At 47.7% G+C, this 24301-nt stretch overlaps 1 protein-coding gene across 1 annotated transcript in view; it reads left to right on the top strand.

Annotated features, from left to right (window-relative positions):
- The window catches only part of Runx1 (RUNX family transcription factor 1), a 90198-nt gene extending 67849 nt beyond the window's left edge, over nucleotides 1-22349 (top strand). Inside the window, exons 5-6 of the mRNA XM_052741221.1 lie at nucleotides 14194-14355; nucleotides 21666-22349. Of these exons, the coding sequence (XP_052597181.1) occupies nucleotides 14194-14355; nucleotides 21666-22135 (632 nt within the window). The 3' untranslated portion in view covers nucleotides 22136-22349. The remainder of the gene's footprint in view (nucleotides 1-14193; nucleotides 14356-21665) is intronic.
- Nucleotides 22350-24301: the final 1952 nt, after the last annotated feature.

Raw genomic sequence — 24301 nt, 5'->3', positions numbered from 1 at the left:
ACACAAAGGGAAATATTATAATAGGCCTTTGTTGGTGCCTGCGTCTTCTTGTTGAAAACCAGAAAGACCCTGAGGTGCTGAGGTGCGGACAGAGGCTGATGTTATCAGACCCCAGAAATCCTGCCTGGAGTCCAGTGGCAGGCAGGATCCAAACGACCACAGCAACTGGTCCTGCTCAGTACAAACGGTGCTTTCAGTCTCCCGTAAACAGCCTGTGCCCCAGGGCTCAAATCCTTCAAAAGTTGGCCTAGGTAATTGCGTTTCATTGCTGTCTGGCCTGCACTCATCAGTCTAATCTGGAGGTTCAGACAGCCAGGCCAAAGCTTGCGAGACGAGGGGAACGAGCCTGTGAATCTAATCCACTTGAAAGACAGACTAGTACAAGTGCAGCTAACTCATTATTTTAAGTGATGTGAACAGAAAGAATATGGCACTTTCCATAAAAGGGTTTCAAGTCAGTGCAGTGCCGTGCTGGGCAGCTTAAAGCCATTAGAAGACAAGGCAAGGGGTGACAGTGTGACTCCCCCAGTTGCTGTCCCCTGTGTTAGGAAGCCTGGCTCCTCCCTGTGACTACCCTAGAATGGTCTCTTCCTGTCCTGTCCTTGATTTTGGATGGTTTGTGAATTATGATAGCAACAGATACCAACTTTTATTTGCGATCCGGGTTTGCTTCCAGGGTACAAAAGGAAATGCAAATGTAAGAGAGAATTCTGAGGGAGCTCAAAAGCTTTGAATAGCCCCAGATCTGTTACCAAGAAGAGCTATCCCTCCTCAGTGCCCATCCCACCAACGTACTTGGCAGTTACTTGTATAGTTTTTGAAGTTTAAGCCTTTCCATTTTGCTAGTATATGGTGCCTAGATAGAAGGAGAGATGGTTTCCTGTGAGAAAACAGTCTTGTGGAAGTGACAGTCCACAGTTAAGCAGGAGATCTGCCTTGGCCCTACCACCAACCTTCTGTGGGGAACAGAGAGTCCCTTCATCTTGGACTTGAGCGTTCTCTGAGTCGGAGCTGGCACAGGGAATCTCTGGGGCTGCTTTCTGCTCCATCATCCCATGAGACTTTGGAATGAGACCTCAGAACTGTTGACAGTAATCTGCATCATTTGACTCATGCCCAGGAAGCCCGGAAGAGGCAAGTGCTGGCCTGTCCCTTCCAAGGCGGCAAAACCAGTGGTCGACTCGACTCAGAAGCAATCTTGTCCGTCATTTACGCCTGTGGCTCCCCCAGGGCTGGACTCGGCCAGAGCCAAGTCTGGGTAACAGCCCTGAGACGGTGAGAAAATGGTTGCCCCAAACTCCAGTGTGGGTGCAGCCTAACCAACCACAGCTGCCCCCACCTCATACCCCTCAGTTCATGTGTATTCCACCCAGACCACAGTGCTAACTTACATACCCACCCCCGTCAGAGCAGCCTCTACAAGTCACATTTTCTGCCTTGTCGTTGAAGTTGGCCAAACTACCGTATCAGTCTGGCCTTCTCCGGGTCAGGTTTCCCTTGATATTTTAGTTACCCTTGACTTTGGGAGCTGAACCATTTCTGTTCTGGGACCCTCTCAGGCACTCTCAAATACCAAGCAGCACCCCTGGTCTCCATCCACTAAATGCCTCTCCCTCTCCTGACTCTAATCAAGCCTGTTTCCCAACATGGCTAAAAATTCTCCAGAGGAGGGTTCGCTGCTGGTTTACACCAGCCTGGGAACATCCTAAGTACTTAGTCCATACATACAACATGTCAATGTGTGTAACGAAAGTGAGTCGAGTGGACGTCCGTAGAGCTCTGGCTCCCCCGTCCTCCACTGGCCATTCCCTTTGCGCAAGCAACTGTTTCGGACTGTCCGCTATCTCAACCTGTACATTCCTTTTCTTCCATCTGCGTCCAAGTCACTAAAAAAACCTACCGCTTCTGTGTGAAATGCTGCCTTGACCTTGTAAATCAAAGGCGCTCTCTGGAGGGAGGTTTCCCACTGCTGGGCTCAGCCTGGCATCATCTTTCTCAGGGTGACCTCAGCTATTCAAGTATGAAGGTTGTATTTGAAATGCCATTTACTCTCCCTAAGTCAATAAATGAGGCTGTGAATCTTTAGATCATCAGAGTTCTGCTTATTACCAAGAGTTTTCCTCTGTATGGTATGTGTCTTTTTTTTTTTTTTTTCCTTTATTGAGATCTGTGTTAGAGTTTAAAAGAATTCTGGCAGATTTCCGTTTGCCTTTCTGAATCAGAGCACAGGGTGGAATTCCTCTGCCAGTGGAGATTGCCCCCAGATGAGTCTGCCTTTATTAGTTTATGTCCTTTGTTCAGAGCACCAGGGATTAGCTTATGAAAGCATGCATGGCTCTTATCTTCAAAGGTATCCTCTGCCTGGTAGACTCCACCTCACCACCCCGCCTTATTAATCTATTGCAATCCCAATTAGTTCACATCAAGGTCAATTACTTGGGGTGTGCAAAAGGGCCCACAAACATTAAGTGAGCAAGTCCTCCTCATGTGGTTCTTCCATGAAAAGGAGAGAGGGGTTACAGCCCGGCAACTGAGAAGCAAGAACTGGCTGGTGCCTCGGCGGTGGCTAGTGAAGTGAAGACATTCAATAACCCTAAACAACCCAAAGCTGGAACAGAAATGTGCGATGGGGAGCGTGGGGGGGGGGCAGCCTCCTCTTCCCAACCCTATTCTTGATGGTGAGTATCTGAGTAATTTAGCAGTCTCTGAGACACAGCTTTTTTTCTGAGAACATTTGCTGGGTGTGGAGGAGGAGCCTTGTGTTTATGATAAGCGATAAGCACCACTCCCCTAGAAGACCCGTCTGTGGAAAATGGGCTGGAGTTGGTGGATCCATAAGATGGATCATCATAGTTCAAGAATGAAGGTCAGCTCTGGGACCCTAGCCACACATCCCCAGTCTGTTTGAGGCCACCAGCAGGAGGGATGGTAAGGTATGTGAGGGTTACATGTCTCTAGTTGGAGGACAAGACCCTCCCTTACATAATGTGAATGTGTTCCTCAGATCTACCACTATTTCTAGCACAGTGGAGAGGCCACGGAAGACCAAATGGAAGTATAGTGTTCAATGTCCGTTAGACTGTACAGTCAGACAGGACAGTTCTTGTGAAAGGGTGGATGTGTTGGAACAATTTAGACAAGAACAGCCAGGAACCATGAAGGGTTCATCTGTCTCAGCAGACAGATCTTGGACTTAGCAGATTCCACTATACAGGGAGAGAGACCTGTGCATAGCCAGGCTAGAAGATGGACAAAAGAGAGAGAACACCCCACCCCCAATCCACAACTCTCCATAGTTCTGATCTCCTGGCTTTGCTTCAGGGAATTGGTTCTAAGAGCCCAAGTCTGGTATGTAGAAAAGGGAAAACTGACAGTAGCCAGGGTTAAGACAGGAAGAGAACAGTCTTGTAAGACCAGACCTGAACTGCCACCCTACGCCCACCCCCCCTCAACCCGCCCACCCCCACACAAAGCTTGAGGAAAACATGGGGGCAGGCACTGACTGGATTTCTCTTGCAAGCATTTCTCAAAGGGGGCTAGGTACTTCATCTTTGGGAATTTTTTTCTGTTTCCCTGTGTCAGAATGTTCTTCTGTGAGTCGGGAGTGTGGAATGAAAGCTCTTAAAGAACAACCCTTTGACATGACTCACACCTCAGAAGACAAAGAACAATGAATCTTTGACTTGCAATGCAGCTTTCAGATCCTGTGTCCTGGCAGGGACCATGCCACCCTGCCATGAGCCTCTGCTGCGCAGAGTGATTACAGACTCCCCCTGGAGCAGTGGCCCATGAGGAGGGGCTTGCACTGTGTTTCGGTGCTGGCACTAAAGCCACCAGAACCACACACACACATCGTTGTGGCAACCACAGTTTGCACCCCGGAACTCTGGCTGGCTGAGGCAAGGCTTGTTCCTGGTAGCCGTGTGGGGCCTGGCCACCCTCTGCTGTGTGAGCACCAGTAGTGTGGCTGAATCTCTACTGGGCACCAGCCAAGCAGTCCTCACTCTGGACACCATTACCTTGTCTCTTGGTACAAGTAACTGAATTGACAATAACAGGCCAAGATCCCACTTCACCCTTCCAGTAACCTCACAGGCCGAGGCAATCAGCCCTCCTCACAGGTGGAGGAAATGTCCCCAGGGAGGAACGCAGTGCCTCAACACAGAAACTGGCCAACGAGGGTCTCCATCCCAGTCGCTAAAACCTGAAAGTCATGCCTTTGCTCTACGGTTGCCCAAGCACTGTTGGTTGGGGGTAGGGGACAGCACAGAGGTGAGGCACCCAAATCCTAGAGAGGCCCACACAGATCATAACACAGCCGAGCACCTTCTGTTTTGTTTGTGGGAGTATTCTAGAGGATATGGTCTTGACTCTTCTGTCCCCAGGAATATGAATTTCTCCTGAGATTCTGCTATGTAAAGTGTAATCGCTACTTAGGATCCAATGAGAATGCATCAGGACCCTGGTCCTGGGATGACAGAGGTTAACAGTGATCCCCAGAGGAAACAAGGCTGCCAATGGCATGACAGAGTCTGGAGCGGGTCGGGCTTCATTCTAGGCTACACTCTGGAATTACAAGTTCGCCTTTGCTGACCACATGTGTGTCGCGGGTCCGTCATCCACCCCCTCCGCAAGCAGTTCCAAAGAAAGTGGCTGCTCCTTTCTTGATGCCTACAATCATTCTAAGGCCTTTTCCTAACGCTGCGACCCTGTAATACAGTTCCTCGTGCTGTGGTGACCCCAACCATAACATTATTTCATTGCTACCTCACAACTGTAATTTTCCTACGGTTATGAATGCTAATGTAAATATCTGATGTGCAGGACATCTACTGTGTGACCCCTATGGGGGCTGTGACCGGAAGGTTGAGAACTGCTGCCCGAAGGCATTGTGAGGACCTCATAAACTCTCAATCATGTTACTTAATGTGATCTGCCCAAGGGACAGCTCTGACCACATCTAGTTTTCAGTAGAAGACACAGTGGGTACTTCTCTGGGAATGGCTTGTAGACCCACCAGGAGCAGAGAGCAGACACTGGACAGAACAAGCAGTCTTCCACGGCCAGCCGGAAGCCGCCTCTAGCATCTGATCAGAGCCACAGGAGTAAAATGTGCAGCGGGTGCTGCTGTGGACCTTGCCCAGAACATTCTACTCTGTGAGCTGCCCGTGGAAATACGATGTTCTCTTGTTTACAGCTTCCCACATGAGGCGTCAACAACTTCCATTCTGAGTGAGATTCTTCTCACTCCATAACTACGGCTGGGCCCCAAGTTGCAAAGGGACCTCTGACCCCTGACACAGAAGTTCTCCCTCACCCCACTCGAGGAAGGAGTAAAGAGGATTAAGACACTGGAGAAGGGCCACTGGGGGCCCGGGGGCAGGGGGCTGAAAGGCATCTTCACCTCAGCTTTTCCAGACTTCATTGGAGGAGGAAGAAGGGAAAGAAAGAGAATTCAGCAGGGTGCTCACAGAAGGATTGGTACATGACGAGACTTTATCCAGTCTGACTATAGGCTCCTCCAGGCCGAGGGAACATAAGAGGTCAGAGGTGTAAAAAGCAGGGGGTGCAGACAGTCCTTTCAGGTGAGGCATTTATGAGGGGATGTGCTTCTTCAACAACATTCACTGAAATTAATTATCTGTAGGAAAGGATGCCTCAGAAACCAGACAGGGCCTCTGGTGCCCTCAGAACCACAGTCCCTCTATCCTCTGGACACCAAAGGCCACTCTCGGTCCACAGAGATGGTGCCAAAAGAGAATGAGACATGTTATGAAAACACTGTCTTTTCTAGGAGCTGGTGACTTATCCCTGAACCCTTGCACAGGGAGGACTCTGCCTAAATACAGAGCCCTTTCCAGACGTGTCTCAGACTGATCTGGCTGAGGGGAGCGGCCTCGTGGCGAGGGCTGAACTATTTCCCCTGGGAACTGTCTGGCAGTTCTAATGAGGAATAGCACTTTGCATTTATAGAGAACCTTTCATCTGTGGATCTCAAAGCTGTACCACAAACATTAATTAACTCTCACACCTGTGAGGCAGGTGAGTCTGGTCACACCCCCCCCCCCCACCCCATTTTAAAAGATGAGGAAACAGAGGTTTGAGAGGAAAAGGATTCTGGGGTAAGCCACCAGGGTTAGGAGTAGCATCCTGACCTCAAAGTCACAAAGTCTCCTTGGGTGGAGTGAGGAATTCGGGTACGGGAAGCAAGGGTGGCAGAGATGAACTCCACAATGCCTTCCCCTTTCCCGGACAGCCTGTCACCTCCTGGGCCGTGGATGTCAGGGAGAACGGGTCCCTCCAGACCCTGAAGGCCTTTGGAACAGCAGACCCGGGCAGGTCTCTGTCCTGGCTCTGTGGAAGCTTCCCTTCAAAGCTGGAACAGTGACTGCAGCCGAGCTGCACATGACTAACCAAAGCGTCTGCGGCCAGTGGGAGACAAATGCTTGGCAAATCCCAGGGCTCTTTCACAACCCCCTTTTCTTCCAGAATCCAGAGCTGGTGGGAACTGACTCATGTTATCATGGGGTTTCACTGATAATGCTGAGGCGATGCTAATCCAATGCTGGCTACCTGGGGGGTGGGGGGGTGGCAGCTCTGGGGCCAATGCTGTTCTGACATCTGGTGCTGCTGGGATTTAATGTCCACCACAGAAGCCAGAAGAAACACTGCTTCTCAAAACACTAGACACTTCAGGGAAATAGCCTTCCAGAGAGAGTCACCTGCTCAATGCCAGGGCTATAAAAGCTGGCATTGCGCAATTGGGGTGGGGGGTAGTTTCCAAGCATCTGGGGGCACCACCTCTTCCATATACAAAAAGGTAACCTGGGTCTTTCTTCATAAGGGTCCCAGAGGAGAAGATGCAAGCCTCCCCTGGGGCTCGCCCTGACACATCACCCTGGAAACTGACTCACATCCCTGAGTCCTGACTCACATCCTGTTGTGTGCTCTGAGGCATCCACGGGGGCATTACACCAGCTACCCATGACCGAGGTGCATTGGGAGGGCACCCTGCAGATGAATGACTCTGCCTTTGTCCTTGCAGAAAGAGGGGGAAGTCTTCTGAGGAAAAGTCCAGAATGGGCCCCTTGAGTTTGTATGTTCACAGGGCAGTTTTTGCTCTTTAAAAAGTAGGTAGTCCCCGAGTGGATGGCCCACTGTTTATTGGTAGTGGTCAAAGGTGGCCAAAAGATCTGTTGTTTGAGCCATGCCCGCCAAGCAGTCAAGGAAAGGGTGCTGATGGGACAGCGGAGTCATGGAGCCCTGTCAACCTGACCCGGGTGCTGGGAAGTGACCCCAGCTCCTTGAGTGTCACGGGAAACCCAGGCTGTGAGGTCAGGTGCCAGGCCACCAAAGGTTCATCTGAATAAGGCTCCGGGATGTCCCTGCCTGTCCTTCCCTTGGCCAGAGAGGGCACAAGGATGAACTGATGGGCTTTGGATTGTCAAAGCAATAGCGTTCCTTCTTCTGACGTCTGTAGTCAGTTTCACTGACCTCTGCTTTAGAAATCGTCACTTCGCTTTGCCTTGGGTCTGGAGCGTGTTCTTTCCCTGTCTCATTTCATAAGTTTTAGTTATTGATTTTGGATCTTTCCTTTCAAATATGTTTCCAGCACTAGAAATGTCTCCTTCAACACTGCTTTCACTCTGTTCCCTAAATGTTGTTTGTTTTCATTTTCATTAAGTGACAAGTATTATAAATCTTTTGAGGTCTCTGATTTGGTCCTTATGGTGTTTACAAGTTATCTGCAAGTTTTTGAAGATTTCCCAACAATCTTTCTGTTACTGGTTTTTTTATTTGTTTTGTTTTCTTTGCAGGGAAAGGATTGTTTGATTTTAGTTTAAGTCTTGTGGCCTAAGGAAACACTGTGCATGATGATGCCTTTAAGATCGAGTAGTATTTCATGGCCCCGAATGTATCCTGTCTTAGTGAGTGCTCTGTGTGGGCTTCCGAAGAGTGGAGTCGTCTATAGGTGTTACATAGGTCAAGCTGGTCCTGTCAGGGCAGCCGTGGAGTCTGGATTTCTGCTTGCATGATGTATCAGTGACTGGCAGAGGGACGCTCAAGTTTCCAGCGTATGATGGATTTGCCTGCTTTTCCTCGTGTTTCATTTAGTTTTTGCCTCAGGTCTCTCGACACCCTTTGTTCGCTGGGCACCTGTGAAGGAATACGTATTATTAGTTTGCCATATTATCATCGTGTAACTCATCTCTTATCCTTGGAAATCTCCATATTCAATTAGCTTTGTATAAAACGAATACAGCAAGTTGGGCTTCCTCTGTACCGATGTTAGCGTAATTTCTCTCCACCCCTTCTCACTTAACCCGAGTCTGTATTTAAATGAGCCATTTGTATGCGTCAGGTAGTTAAGTTTTATTTGTAGCTTGTTCCAACAACTTCTGTGGTAGATTTAGACAATTCCCATCTAAACTGTTTATGGATAGAGCTGGATTATTATCTGCCATGGTTTGACTTTTATGTCGGTTGCACATGGTTCTTGGCCCCGCCCCCTGCTTTTCTGTCTCCTCTCGCTGTAACTGAACATTTTATATGATTTTGTTTTAGCTCATCTATTTGCATATCAAGTATCCTTTTAAAAATTGTTTTGGGGAGCTAGAGGGCTGGGGCAGAGACTGCAAGCACTGTCTGCTCTTCCAGTGGGCCTGGGTTTGATTCCTAGCACCAGGTGACTCAGGGCTCTCTGCTAACTCCAGTTCCAGGAGAATCTGGCACCCTCTTCTACACATTAAATAAATAAATAAATAAATAAATAAATAAAGTCTTTTAAAAATTGCTTTAGTAATTGTTCCAGAGTTTAAAAACTAGGTTCACAATCAAATAATGTTATTTGTTAATAGTTATATGTTACTTCTTTTTAAAAATTTATATTTATTTATTTAGCTTCTCTCTTACTCTCTGTGTGTGTGTATATGTGTGTGTGTGTCTATGTACATGGTATAGTGTGTGTATGGAGGTCTGAGCACAACTTGCAGGAATTAGTGGTTCTCTCCTTCCACCATGTGGACCTTGAGGATCAAACTCAGGCTGCTGGGCTTGGTGGCCTAGGCCACCTCTCTGACCTTCTTTCCTGTCATTACTCACGTTCATTTCCTGATCTCCACATTGTAACGGTCCCGTAAACTGTGGCTATTGTCGCCTTTAACAGTTATCTTTCAGATCCATTATAAATAAAGAAAGTATTGATTTCATTTTAATTTTTTTCCTTCTAAGATGATCTCCTTTGCTCTGTAGATCTAAGTCACTGGTCTGTGTCATTTTCTTTCTGTCTGAGGCCTTTTAAACATGTCTGTGAGTGATGATTGACTTCGATTTCAGTTTCATCAGCTAAGGTAATGATTTTCCCCTCACATTTGAGGACTAATTTTGCTGGGTTTAAAACTCGAGGTTGGTGAATTTTATCTCAGCGTTTGATTTCACTTCGGTCCCTTGGTGCTTGCGTGGTTTATGAAGGGAAGCTGACATCATTTTCATCCCTCTTTCCCTCTATACAGATGTTCCCTCCATCGTGCTGCTTTAAAGAGTTTTTCCTTCACTTGGATTTTCCGCTGCTACAGCTCCACAGCTCTGTAGTTTGTTAAAATGTCTCAGTCATTCATGTCAGATGTGTGCTCTCCGTGTATTCCAATTACACGTGTGTTATACCTTTCGAAACAATCCCACAGTTTTCTGGTGTTTTCTTTCTTTTCTTTTCTTTTTCCTCCTTACCTTTTAGTTTGACAAGTTGGTATTGACACGTCTTCAAGTTCACTGGCTTCCCTCAGCCGTGACTTGTCAACAGTAGAGAGTGTAAGATATTTCCTGTTTCTCTTGCAGTGTTTTTCATTTCCAGAATTTCTTTTGAGGTTTTTTTTTTTTTTTTTTTTTTTTTCCAGTTTCCATTTTAAATTCCCTCTCTGGTAATTCTAGAATTTGTGTCATATCTGAGTCGTCTGTTTGCAAGGCTTGCTTTTGTCTCTTTAGGCCGCACATTTCTTCCCCATTTTGTAATTTGTTCACAGCTGAGCATGTGCACCCAGAACATGAACCAGCACAGACAGACCGCTGGTGTGAGTTCTCTGCGTTCGTGCAGGCAGGGGCTGGCTTGCTTTTAATGGCTACAACGCTATGGTTGACAAAGGACTCCAGCTCCTCTAGTGTCCTTGATATTGTCCCCTTGTGTCTTGGAGCTTCCCGTGATCTCTGCCTTATTCTGCTCCCTACAGTTCTCCCATCAATAGTCTGCAGTGAGATGGGATTCTCTGAGAACCCAGTGGAGTTCCTGAACCACAAACATGTCCCTTCTGGGCAGGACTGTAGCTCTCCAGACTTATATTCTCATATCGGCCTATATTCAGCTTTCAGCAACATGTGACATCCCCATGATGTGCTCCTGTCAGGTTCTGTTTCCTCGGTGTGGTCTTCTATGCTTGTCTGCCTCCCAAGACTTTGGGGTGGAGGCCTGCGTTACTGCTAGAATTCCCTGGGAGATCCAGGAAGTCATAGATTTTTCTGTTCGGCTTTTTCCTTGTTCTAAGGACAAGAATGGTAACTCTTCAGCTCTACAAGTTTTGGTGCTGAAAGTGGAAGAAGCAGGGTACTCTGATATGAATTATTTGATAGGGTCATGATAGACTCTAAAGATGTTTGATGTTGTTGCCTTAAAGCATTCTGAGTGAAATACGCCATGGACCTTTGTTCTGTCTCCCTATCTTCTCCCTTGTCTTTGACCTCCATTTCAAATGGACGGGAGTGGGGTTCGGGAATATGAAAGGGAGCCCCTCTTAGCCATTATTTGAAGTGGCTTTGGCCATGTAATCTCATCAAAACCATTTGTCCTGAAAAAAACAAAACAAACACAACCAGCGTACCGAAGGTTCAAGCTTAAATTTCTAATCTCAAACTTTTAAAAACAGAAGCAAGAATTGATTGAAATATTGAATTCCCGCTTTCTCTATGTCACGGAATTCCAGCTTCCTCACTCATTCACCATTTACTATCCAGAGCCTAGCTCTTCTCAAGACCCTCAACCCGAAGCAAAGCAGTATCCCCTGGGCCCCACCCCGGTGCAAGTGTGTGTTGCCTTACCACCAAGCATCAGCTAAGTCTCTTGTTGGGATTGCATTTCCATCAGCAATACATCATGGAAATCACTCAAACTAGTTGACCATTTACGATGGGCACACATTGTGACATGTCTTTTTTTGCATTTATAATGGGCACACATTGTGACATGTCTTTTTTTCTGTAGCTTGCTCATTCCTTGATATTACCCTTGGTAGACAGAAGAACAGGAGATTTGCTGAAGCTAGTTCATGATAAAGGCAAAATTCAACCCCAACTCTGTTTAACTTCTGTCTGGTGCCTTCCTACTCTGCAGTGCAGAACATAAGCATGCCACAAACATCATTGCTGTTCTTGCCTCTGCCTTGGAAATGGCCATCTGCAACTCCAAATTAGGCATGTAATTGAGCAGTCAGTCTCTATACGACCTTTAGCTCCTCCAGTGGCTGCAGCTCTTAGAAGGTAGAGGCCATAAAACCATTTCCTAGTGATTCCCTACACAGGGGCCCCAGTGAAGCAAAACCGTTTGTGGAAACATGAATGAAGGAGCCAGGGAATAATTTCACCAGCCTATGAATATGCAAATGTTTGTCTGAATGCATGAATGAAGCCGCTCTCAGTGTGGCGACAAGTGCAGGAGGAAGCGTGGCATGGTTGGGAGCTCGTCCCTGGTAGGTCCCAGTGGGGCCGGGGCCGTATTGCTCTTGTTCACCACTGTTACTGACCACATTGTCACGAGCCCGGCACAGGGCAGGTGCTTAGTGAACTTCTGTTCACTTTGATGGATTGACTTACCAGAGGCAACTCCCTCATTTCACCTGGGCTTTGCGGAACTCCTGGCAGTGACTCTCTCAGCCTGTGGCCTTTTCTGGATAGCTCCCATTTAATCCCTTCTAGCACTTCCCAGAATCCACACCGTTATGATCGTAAGTACCACGCCTCACCTCACATACCCTACCTGATTCTTCCCTGGCCCTTGCAACAGATAAGTTAAACAACGCAATATTGAGTTAGATTTATTTGAATGGGTAACCCTACCCTGTCACCACTGCATGGTTTTAGAGATCATCCATCTCACTCCAGAGGGGAGTAGGAAGGTTTGATCCAGGCCTACTGAACCTCTCACCAAACAGATGGGCCTAGAGCTCACTTTTTTTCTGCTAGGTAACTAAAAACAAGATTATTTAAATTCTGGCTTTCTTTTGTTCATGTTGGCCCTACCTCTACTCCCATCAGAGCCAGAAAAAAAAAAAAAAAAAAAAAAAGGAGAGAGAGAGAGAGAGAGAGAGAGAGACCTCTCACACAAAACGCAGAATGGCACTGTATTGTCATGCCTCTTTTATTTTTGTTGGTGTTGTTTGGTTTGGTTTGGTTTGGTTTGGTTTTTGGCTCACACAAAAGACCGAATTGCAAGGAGAGGCTCACCGCCACCACCTACTGGCCCACCACTGGCAAAGGACCCCAGGAGGTTCCTTGTGATGGAAAAAATGAAGGCTGATGGGCTGATAGCTTCAGGGTTTGTAAAGCTGTCCCCACTGAACACTGCAAAGTAAGATGACGCCAGAGCTATAACCTGTGTTTAAATAAAAAAAAAAAGAAAGAAAAAAAAAGAAAAAGCACAGAACTTGGGCTGGAATCATAAAGGTCATTTTACCAAAGCATATTTTTAAAAGGCTGTGAAATATTACGCAACGTGTGCATGGCTTAATTATGAGTTTAGAAAGGCCTAGCATGACTTTTTCACTCCAGTAAAACATGACAGAGCATGAATCATGGCCCAACGCTTCATGCTTAGTGTGGTTTTAGACATGGGGCTAGGGGTGTTGGGCTGTCTACACAACAAGGCATGGATTACCACCCCAGAGTTCACACCCCGGAGGCCTTTGTGACACTTCTAGAAACTCCTTTGTTTGCTTTTTAAGTGATTAAAATATTTGGTTAGTATATGTTCATTTGGTAAGTATATGTAGCGAGAATATAAGCATGTCGTGTAGAAAATATTTGAGTGTATGGGCTTCCCGTGCCCCACACACAGACTTGGAGCAAGATACTTAAAAGTAACTTGAGATGCAGGACAAGCTGCTGTTTCTGCTCCCCTCCAGCCCTGTTACACTGTTAGCTGTAAGATTGCACAAGGCTCCCTCCCCCTGCACTGAAGCACTCACTGTCTGCTAAGTCTAATGTGCTCCTTTTCTGTGCCGTCTCTTCCATCCTCCACCATGTGGAAGGAAATCAAGAGCTTCTTAACCAGTAGATCCCAAAGACTCCAAGTTACAATGTTTGTTCCAGAATGACCAGGTTTGTGGCACACTACATCTTCACGATTTTTCTTTTGTTCTCAAGAAAAGAAAGAAATGGACCAGCGGGAGGGAAGGAGGGAGTAGGGAGACGACCCTGTCTTGAAAAACCAAACAAAAACGGAGCAAACAAACTAGCAAAAACCCTGCCAGCTTCAAGACTCCGTGCTGCCTGGGTCGACTGGGCAACCGCTGGTGGGCCTGTGACCTGGTCACAACAGCTCACTCCCAGTGTGCTTTGCTCTCTGATTTTGTGTCTGTGGGTGTGTTTTCTTTTATCACTTTATTATCACCATTGCTATTGTTTCGGTGATCATTTAGGGGAATAGTATTTGCTTAAGTAGAAAACATTTAGAAGCCCATGGATATTTTTGCAAGGTTCCCTCATACCCCAAATCCCCTTTACGTCCTTTGTGTTTCCTGAACGTAGGTGACCATCTAAGCTTATAAAATGTTTCTGGTGATGATAATTATAATTAATTATTGGCAAAGCTGAATGTATTATGTTTGGAATGTAAAGTCATTGGGTACTACTAGTGTCCAGTGTAAACAATTTCCTGTAATATTAATGTGAAAAAAAATGTATAGAAGAAAGAGTTATCAAAGTAAAAATTTCCCCAAAACCAACACAAACTGCTCCTCTTTAAGGAGGGCTATCACACCACAGAGGCATCAGATACTTGGATTCTACCAGGCCCGTTAGATACAAATGAACAAGCTGTGTACATTCACGTATTCTTACTCAAATAATGGTTAATAATTATCCTTGTAAGACCCTTTCATTTTAAAACCCCACCCCTCTCGGTCTGTTATCAACATCCCTGTCTCTCTGCAGACGCGAGGCAGATCCAGCCGTCCCCACCATGGTCCTATGATCAGTCTTACCAGTACCTGGGATCGATCACCACCTCTTCTGTGCACCCAGCGACACCCATTTCACCTGGACGTGCCAGTGGCATGACGAGTCTCTCTGCAGAACTTTCCAGTCGACTTTCAAGTAAGCCACTTGAGAATGTATCTGCAGTGGGGCTGGAGGGGAAGGTTTGGAAGAACAGAAGAGACGAAGGGAAGGAGGTGGCCGGATACAGATCAGAACAGGGTTCAAAGGCAAAGTCCCTTGCCTCTGCAGGAATCCTATGCTGAGCACTAATTTTTCTTGACATCCTAAGAGGTGACAGATGAGGAGGCAGAAGTGTCTTAATCTTTCTCTTCAGTATTTAGGGTTTGCTCATGTCTGTTGGGGAAGGTTGGTGGCCAAAGGCTACTATTCTGAAGAGTCAAAACGGCCAAAGGATTTTATACCTGTGGCAAAGAAGTCAACATCCCAGCTGAATTCTAGACCATGGCTGCTCTTCCCAGTCGTGGTGAATTTTCAGAGGTTCCTACGCACAGCGCAGCGGGGTACATATTGGAATAGGAAACAAATATGCCCCAAGATAAACATTCCCAGCTAAGAGCTGTTCAGACTGAGGGTTGGGAACAAGGTAGAAGGCTCAGGTGTCATGGTTAGCATAATTGTTGTTAATACGAGCTCATTAAATATTAGTCATTTAACCTATGAGCCCTTGGGGCTTGGCACTCACCTTCGCTCCTGGGCAGGGAAATCGGAGTTACAGGGAAAAATTCCTTTGTTGAAGGCAAAAGAAGAAACTTACTGTTTGGGGCTTTGAAATTGGAGCCGAACCAAACTGTGAAATACTTCAGAGAGCTTCACCCTCAGGAGGCCTGGGACGGACTTGCGTGTGTGTCGTCGGGGGAGGGGGGCGGGTTGTGCTTTGGGGCTCTGGAAGGCAGATTAGAACAGATGAGGGGGCAGGCAGAAGGGCAGAGGAGTCAGGACCATCGCCTCGCCTCGAATGTTGTGAAAGACTGTTTCCAGACAACCACCGGGGTTGCTTAAGATTCCACCAGAGGGCCAGCTTCTCCATCGCGGCCTCCCAGCTCCCCTGGCTAGTGTAGTCTGTCTTCGCCCGGCAGTGGTACTGGCATTTGGGCTGCATCGTGTTTTCCTGGGGGGCGGGGGAGGGAGCTGTCCTGTGCACCAGACATTAGTTAGAAGCGCCCTTGACCTCTAGATGCCAGTAGCAAATGTCCTAGCCTGCCCTTCAGAAATGTCTCCAAGGCTCTGTGGTAAAGCCCTTCCTTGCCTTTCAAACATGAGGACCAAGTATGACTCCCCAGAACATAGGTATAAGAGCAAAGTGTGGTGTCACAGGCTTCTAATCCCAGCACTAGGGACGGAGAGACAGGGGAGCATCCGGAACAGTTTGATCAGAGAGCTCCAGGCCAAGGAGAGGCCCTGCCTCAAAAAAAAAAAAAAGTTGGACCACTGCTGAGAAACAAAACCCAAGGCTGGCCTCTGGTCTCTACACACACATGCACAAGTGCCTGTACACAGGGTACTCATTGTTGGTTATGCCGCCGAGCTGCCCCTCGTGGCTGGTCACCGCCCGCGGCGGCCATGCCCGCGGAGGAGCGTGCTGATTGAAAGAATCATAGCCATGGTTACCTTTTTAGAGCTTTATTGGGGGGGGGGGGGGGGGACAGAAAAAGACAGAGAGAGAGAGAGAGAGAGAGAGAGAGAGAGAGAGACAAGGGGAGGAGAGGGAGAGAGGGACCGACGGGGGGGGGGGGGGGGGGGGGGGAGGAGCGCAAAGGAGAGGGGACAGAGAGAGAGCCCACAGAGGGCCCAACCGCTTTTTTAGGCTGGGAAGCTGGCGAAGGCTGATGACGTAATTAAAGGACGTAAATAAGGACCAAAACCTTACACTCATAAATGAATACACACACACACACACACACACACACACACACACACACACACACAAAATGTCACCAGACACTGCCACTTGTGTCTGCTGGGAGCAGTGAGGACCTTCAGCATCAACCAGCCCTTGGCGCTTTATGAACTACAAAAGCCGGCTGACTCACTCGGTTTCCACCTGACTTTAGGCCATCAGTGCCAGCATTCCCATGGGAGCCGATGGTCTAAGGAATTAAGAGGGTAACATAGGAATTATGGCATTTGCTCAGCTGGCTGTGTGTGAAAGCCTGTCCCCTGAGGGACAGTCTGATTCCAGTAGCATCTGTCAGCTTTCGCAGATTCCTCTCAGTGGTGCTGCCCTGCCCACTGGCTACAGCCTACATCTCAATCACTTACTGTTTTCCTCAGAAACGTCCCCAGTGTGGGTCTGTCCCTGGAAATTTATTACGTAAGTCTTTTAGCTTGGTCACCGCCCAAAATGGGCACCTAGGACCAGCTCCTCCAGCTGACCAGCGATCACATGTAACAGTGGCCTTTAATACTTTTATTTACTCCTGGAGAATCACATACGTCAGTGTGACACATTTGATCATCTCCACTCCCAGATCCCTCCCCTTCCACTCCCCCATAGCATCTCCCTCAAAACTTCATGTCCTTTAAAAATTTTTAACTTGTTTTTTATTAATTATGTCCAGTTGGCCCTGCCCGTATACACACACATGGGTATAGGGTCCCCATTCACTATGGAGTGCCACTATCACCCCAAATAAAATAAGTAACACATCCAAATCACAGCTGTGTTCCTAATAATGTGGACTTCAACAATGCAAGCTAGAAAGAAGGTACTTTATGGCACAGGAATGTGAGAGAGAGAAAAACCATGTCAGGGCCCCAAAGTGACCTCTGCTGCCCAGTAGGGAAGACCAGAGAATAACAAGCAATCTTTCATGGGTGGCAGAGATCAGGCACGGGGAGAGTGAGCTTCAGCTTGGCAGGAGCTCCCTCTAGAAATCAAGCCCTGAGTGCAGGCCTTGTGGGCCCAGAGAGTGTTGTCCTAAGCCCGGGGCAGGAGGCTGGGATCCTTGAAAGGAAGAGCACCCTCCCCCACCCCACCCCCCACCCCTGGGCCCAAGGCTTTTCAAACTTGACCTCTCCGTGGCTGATGAACCTTTTAATCGCACCAATCAACAACCCTGTGTGCCTGCCCCTTCATCTACCCTCAGCCCCAGCCAGCCTTCCTCTCCTGCACACTTGGGCTCTGTCTGTCTGTCCCTTGAAGACAAGACTCCACACCTTGTCTGAAAGGAGCTGTCACATGAAGGTTTACCTTTCTTCTTTTTTTTTCTTTTCTTCTTCTTTTTTCCCCCTTTTCTTTTTGTTAATTAATGTTTAGCTGCCAACCTGGGCGACAGACAGCGTGCATTAATCTGAGTCATGCAGAAGATCCTTTTAAGGCGGCCATTATCTGCTCAGGTTGTTTAATCCTTTGGGGGCAGTGGGAGGGGCCTGGCGTGGAGCTGCTTTCATCCTGTCTGCTGTAGAGCCAAGGCTGGCTCCGTCATGGCAGATATTTAGCACCCGTCGAAATACTTCCAGTGAAAACACCTGAACCTTCTAATCCTCAGACTTCCTACTTTTAAAATTTCCCAATGAGTAGCTGGAGGGGGAGGGGCAGGACTGTCCCATTTGCTCCTGAAGTGGGGGTAGGCCAGCCAAGAGAGTAGAGGAGCCATAGTGTGATGATCGGTAAATTCTGTGACTGTGATTTGTAATAAGAGAGGATAGGCCAGATTTCAAAATGAGAACAGGTGGAGCTGAAGAGATGGCCCAGTGGTTAGAGCCTTTGCTTCTCTTCCAGGGGACCTGGGTTCAGTTCCCAGGCCCCACATTAGCTGGCTCACAGCTGCCCATAATTCCAGCTCCAGGGCCATCTGACTTCTTCCTCTAATGTCCATAAGCACACTGCACTACACACACACACACACACACACACACACACACATAGTTGGACATCGTATTTGTGAAAGAAATCAAGCATTTGAAGAGACCACTTGAATTTGAACATGTCTAGAGGACCTAAGTCTTTTTTTTTTTTATTACAAACTGTAAAAATGAAACAAGGAGGGATGGAGGGAAGAGGAAGGGAGGAGAGAGAGGGAGGGGGGAGAATGTGACCTTCTGTCCAAAGACACCACTAGTTATCTCAGATCTTCAGTGGACTCTGCCCCCAGCAGCTGAGACTGTAACATCCCTCGTGGGCTTATGCCCATGACAAATCACAGACTCACGCGGGCGGGATTCCGGTAACTTGGCACCATCACCACAGCACCGTGTCGTGACTGGACCGGACTGGCAGAGCGTGTTCGGGCATGGCTGTGAAACAGGGTGACCTTTCATTCATTCTCTCCAGCGGATTCACCTTTTTGTCTCAGGGCAGGTGAAGCAAGAGGGGATGGCGGGCAGAGTCATTTGTTTGTGTCCAGAGCTTTGCATCAGATGACAACAAACGGATTGTGTTTGCCTAATGCCCTCCCGCCCTCCCTCCTGCCGTGGCTTCTCCCTAGACTGTGTAAATCTAACTGGGGAAAAAAAGTGGAGTAAAACTTCCTGTTAACTCAAACATGTCACGGTTCTCCGTGTAAGCCAAACAAGTGACATGGAGCTTGCTCCCAGAGGGCCCCAGCGAGGGGGCAGGGATGAACCCTGTGGAATGAGGTGTGGCCTGGCTGTAGAAGACGCTAGGGGCGGCTGAGCCAGGGCAGCCCCAGGACCGCTGTCCGTTTACAGCCTTCTCGCTGCCCACATGTCTGACTGGCTTTGAAAACATTAACAGGGGTGTTTGTTTGCAAGTCAGACTCCTGGTTTCCTCATTAGCAGGGGGATTTGCTGCAGACTCCGGCTGTTTCTATAAACTCTAATTACCTCTCTGATGAGGAGTCTATTTCCCTCACATTCACCCCAAATGTACACAAGAGTTCCTTTTGTAAAATTGTGTTAGAGCAATAAAAGATTATTGAGAGAGAGGGAGAGGGAGAAACAGAGAACACAAACACCAGCTCTCGAGCTGGAATAATAGGCTTGGAATAGAAGGAAGTTGATCACAGCCCAGGCCTTCCAACACACGATTAATCCACCCGGGGAGTTTTCCTTTCAAAGGAAGCTTTTAGCTTTCCTCAAGTTTCTCTCTAGCAGGCTCGACTCAGAAGGGCCCAGACCACAGGCCACCAGAGCTTAAAGTCAGTCTGTGCGGTAATTTGACGGTTTAACGTTCTGAGCGGTTAGTTCTTGCCTCTGCTGTCTCCTTGGTGTCTTTGGGAGGTGTGGGTGTGCTGACTCTCATTCTGAAGCACACAAGCTACCCACAACACCTTCCTCCAATTCACAGTGGCGGCTCTCGGCAGGGGGCAAGTGTGCGTCCCCCTCCACCCATTCTTAGGGAGTTTGGCAATGTCTGGAGATATTTTCGGATGTCACAGTGGGGGTGGGAACACTGCTGGCATCTAGTGGGTAAAGGACCTAGATGTCCCCAAACAAGTGTCAGGGAGTAAGTCAGCACCCAACCACCCACTAGAAATAGGATGGACAAAGGTGCCGCCGGCTGGGCCACTTTTGGTAAACTGGTCTGCAAGGGGAATCATGCTGGCCTTCATTCCCAGTCTGCGTCAAAGGCAGCATGCACGTGAGGGAAATGCAGGGGGACCCGGTGAACCCCGGGAGGACAGCCAATGGCATGAATGTAGACTCATTCCTAACAAAATGAATCTTGTAAGGAGATTCCAGGATGTGCAAAAAGCTGATACACCGAGTTCTTACATCCATCTGTGTTTAAAAAAAAAAAAAAAAAAAAAAAAAACCACAGTAAAGCAGCAGCTGGAGGGATGGCTGGGTGGTTAAGAGCACACACTGCTCTTTCAGAGGACCCGAGTCTGACTCCCAGCTCTCACGCAGGTTGGCTCACAACCATGGGTCACTCCAGCTCCAGCGAACTTGGCACCCTCTTCCGGCCTCTGTGGGTACTGCAGGCACACATGCACATATCCACACACACATAAGCATAATCAAAAATAAAATAGAAAACAGTGAAGCACATCTTAGGTAAAGACATAAGCTCTTGTGTCCATTGCCACACAGATGTAGAACAAGTCAGAAGGTAGATGCAGAGACAAGGGGTATGCCAATCACCAACATCTGCAGTCACTACCACAGTATGCATCGTGTCAAGTAACAGAAAATTAGCCAACCTTCAAGGGTTCAGAGCCTACAAAAATGAGTTTTCTATTGTCCAACCTGAATACTGTATGCAACGTAACACTGTTGTTATATTAATAGTCTATTAGTAACATATAAGTGCATCCATTACCTCAATTGCTGTAATGTTATATCATTATATATTGTTATATTAATGTTGTTATGCCAATGTACTGATTATATTATCATTATATTAATCAGTATTAATATTTTAATATAAGTAGAGGATAGGCTTTTTTTTTTCCAGTGAAGGGCCAAAGAGAAATGGTTAACTTTGAGAGCTCTGTTGTCCTGGTCACTTAAGAGTAGTGGGAGCACAGGTGAAGGATTCACAGCCCCACCCCCACCCCCACGCCCCCGTGCGGCAGACTGAGGCCGTGTCTCAAAAATCAAAACAGAATAAAAAAATTTGTGTTTTTGTTTTTACAGTTTCACAGCCATTTGAAAATGTAAAACCCATTTTTAATTCCTAGGACACACAAATTCCCTCTAGCCAGTTTTGACTGATGGGCTGCTGTTTGCCAACCTGGGACTCTAACATTTACGCATATTGTAAACATTACATTGCAGTACCGTGTGTGTGTGTGTGTGTGTGTGTGTGTGTGTGTGTGTGTGTGTGTGTGTGTGACATTGAGGTACTTATACAATACAGATGCTACACCATGCCATGACACATGTCACAGGCCATTGCACAACTCCCTCCAAAATGTCTGCCATCGCTCTGTGTTCTCACACTATTTATGACAGCATGCTGGGTGAAACTCACTTCTTGCCAAGTAGCTCTGTTTCTTAGGATCCCCCCTCCGTGGGGAGGAGCACTCTGGGCAATCCTGTGTGTCCTGGGCAGGAGCATTCTTGGTGATGATCCTCGCTTCATGGGTAGGACCACTCTGGGCACCTGTGTGTCCTGGGCGGAGCACTCTCCGTGGTCCCCTCTTTGTGGGCAGGAGCACTCTGGGCAGTCCTGTGTGTTCTGGGCAGAGCACTCTTGGTGATCCCCCCACCCCCCATGGGCAGGAGCACTCTGAGCAGTCCTGTGTGTCCTGGGCAGAGCACTCTTGGTGATCCCCCCACCCCCCATGGGCAGAGCACTCTTGGTGATCCCCCCCTCTGTGGGCAGGAGCACTCTGGGCAGTCCTGTGTGTCCTGGGCAGAGCACTCTTGGTGATCCCCTCCCCTGTGGGCAGGAGCACTCTGGGCAGTCCTGGGTGTCCTGGGCAGTAGCACTCTGGCAGAGAGGGAAGCCTTTGCCTCTCAGACCACACACTCACACCATCTCTTCCACCCACCCACAGCGGCCCCGGACCTGACCGCCTTCGGCGACCCGCGCCAGTTCCCCACGCTGCCGTCCATCTCCGACCCGCGCATGCACTACCCCGGTGCCTTCACCTACTCTCCGCCCGTCACGTCGGGCATCGGCATCGGCATGTCGGCCATGAGCTCGGCCTCTCGCTACCACACCTACCTGCCGCCGCCCTACCCCGGCTCCTCGCAGGCGCAGGCCGGGCCCTTCCAGACCAGCTCGCCCTCCTACCACCTGTACTACGGCGCCTCTGCCGGCTCCTACCAGTTCTCCATGGTGGGCGGCGAGCGATCGCCCCCGCGCATCCTGCCGCCCTGCACCAACGCGTCCACCGGCGCCGCGCTGCTCAACCCCAGCCTCCCCAGCCAGAGCGACGTGGTGGAGACCGAGGGCAGCCACAGCAACTCGCCCACCAACATGCCACCCGCGCGCCTGGAGGAGGCGGTGTGGCGGCCCTACTGAGCGCCCGAGGAGGGACTGAGCCCGGCTGCACCTGCCGTCCATGCACAGACCCCCGCCAGGAGGGCCCTCGGAGGCCAACAGGAAGATTCCCGGAGGGAAACTGTGAATGCTTCTGATTTAGCAATGCTGTGAATAAAAGAAAGATTTTATACCCTTGACTTCACTTTTTAACCACGTTGTTTATTCCAAAGAGTGTGGGATTTTTTTTTTTTTTTTTTTGGTTCGGGGCGAGGAAGACGTAGCTCATCCTGTTGGGCATCTATTTCTTATGTCGGACTTTTCTTTTCCACACCTTATCAATTGCAAAAAAAATGTGTGTTTGCATCTGGGTGGTCGTTATTTTTAAATATGTATAGATTTGAGCTTGCTTCTTTCTGCCTTTGACCAACTGAAAGAAATACGATTCCCTTCTCTGTACGTTTTATTTAACTTTTGAACTTTTCCTGTAGCTGGGATTTTTGTTTGTTTGTTTTTTTTTTGTTTTGTTTTGTTTTAAAGAGACAGCTACAGCTTTGGGTCATTTTTTAACTACTGTATTTCCACAAAGAAATCCCTAGATATTTATGTATCTCGATGTTTGAACATTTACGTATGTGTTGATACTTTTTTAATTATTTAAATGTACTTATATTAAGAAAAATATCAAGTACTACATTTTTCTTTATAATAGCCAAAGTTAAATGTTATTGTATTGAAGATGGCTGGAAAAAAAAATGGATGGGTTATGTGATTGCTTGGTTACCTAGAGATATTGTTTACATTAAACTCCCTTTTATGTTATTCAAACAAGTCGGTAGCTAATGCAGCCATGTTTTCAATTGGATTTTAGACACTGAGGGTCACTCCAAGGATGAGAAGTGCAAAATTTTCTGCCAGGCTCAACAAAGGGCCTCATACCTGGCTCCTTCCCTTCCAAAAGAAAGGTCAAACTCTGCCCTCCAAAGGGTTCAGAGAGGTGCCAGTGAGTCCAGCTCTGAAGAGGATGTTATTTCGGCCTGGAGGTATGCTTGCCCCAAGGCCTTCTGATTCAGGCAACTTTATAACAGGACTCACTGAGGTAAGCTGTTGGGCCCCAAATGAGTGAATGTGATCTTTTAATTTCCTCCCATTAATAGTTTCTGTTCATCGATGAAAACCAAAACTCGCAGCTACACCCCAAAGATCCAAATAGAAGGGGTAACACCAGGTGCCTTTGAGGCCCAGTGGCTGGGTTTTAAGAGAGTGTACCCCCAAAGCCGGAAGGAGCCAGTTTCCCTCTGCCTACCTTAGTGGGATTGGTTGTGAGGGATGATACCCTGTCAACCCTTGCAGAACGTTGACCGGAAGCCGCTCACTTACCAGCTGCATCTCCTGGCCGCTCCCACCAGGCTGAGCCCCCAACCTTTGGGGTGCGTGCACTTTATCTGTGCACCAGCATGATAAGCGTCACGTCTCTGCAGTCCATGTAAATCACGGTCACTGTAACTGTAACGGCACTGTGTTGTGGTCATAGTGGAGGGCTTGGTCAAAATCCAGTTGTTCTGCAACTTATAAATCCTAACTGCTGATTTTGACAAGTGTGTGCTCAAAATGACCTGGTTGTTTTTTAATGTACCTCTTAAATTAGTTGAAATGACGTCAGGTCAATTCTGAAGAGAGTTTGAAAGCAGGACTTCAGAACAGTGTTGGATTTTTTATTATTATTATTTTATAAATTTAAGCATTCAGATTAGATCTTTGGCTGCAGGCAGCAAAAACAGCTGGACTTATTTAAAAAAAATACAACTTGTTTTTGAGTTATCTATATCTATATCTATATATATATATTGATTCTTTGTTTTACACGGAGCAGCAGCACTTTGGTAAGAGGTTAGCCTGTGCTATCAGGCTGTTCCTATCTGGAGAAGAGCTCCAGGGGATCTCGGAGAAACCCGGCCAGATTTTCATAGCGGACATAACTTCCTCCACCATTCAGTTTCACTCGTTATCCCACAGTACATTGTACAGCTGTGCTTCCTCAATTGTCAGAAAAATAAAGTTTTAATTTCTGAAAAGGACCATTAGTTTACTTCTCCAAAAGCAGATGTTCTTTTTAGCATAGGTTGCCACATCTGGCCTAAGGAAATGCCAGGGAAAGATAAAGGAAGGAGATTTATATTTCTTTCATTTTAATTCTGATACCTGAAG

The sequence above is a fragment of the Peromyscus californicus genome, unplaced genomic scaffold (assembly GCF_007827085.1).
Source record: "Peromyscus californicus insignis strain IS unplaced genomic scaffold, ASM782708v3 Scaffold_16__1_contigs__length_79575227, whole genome shotgun sequence".
In the NCBI taxonomy this organism is placed as follows: Eukaryota; Metazoa; Chordata; class Mammalia; order Rodentia; family Cricetidae; genus Peromyscus; species Peromyscus californicus.
This window is presented reverse-complemented; position numbering and strand designations above follow the sequence as displayed.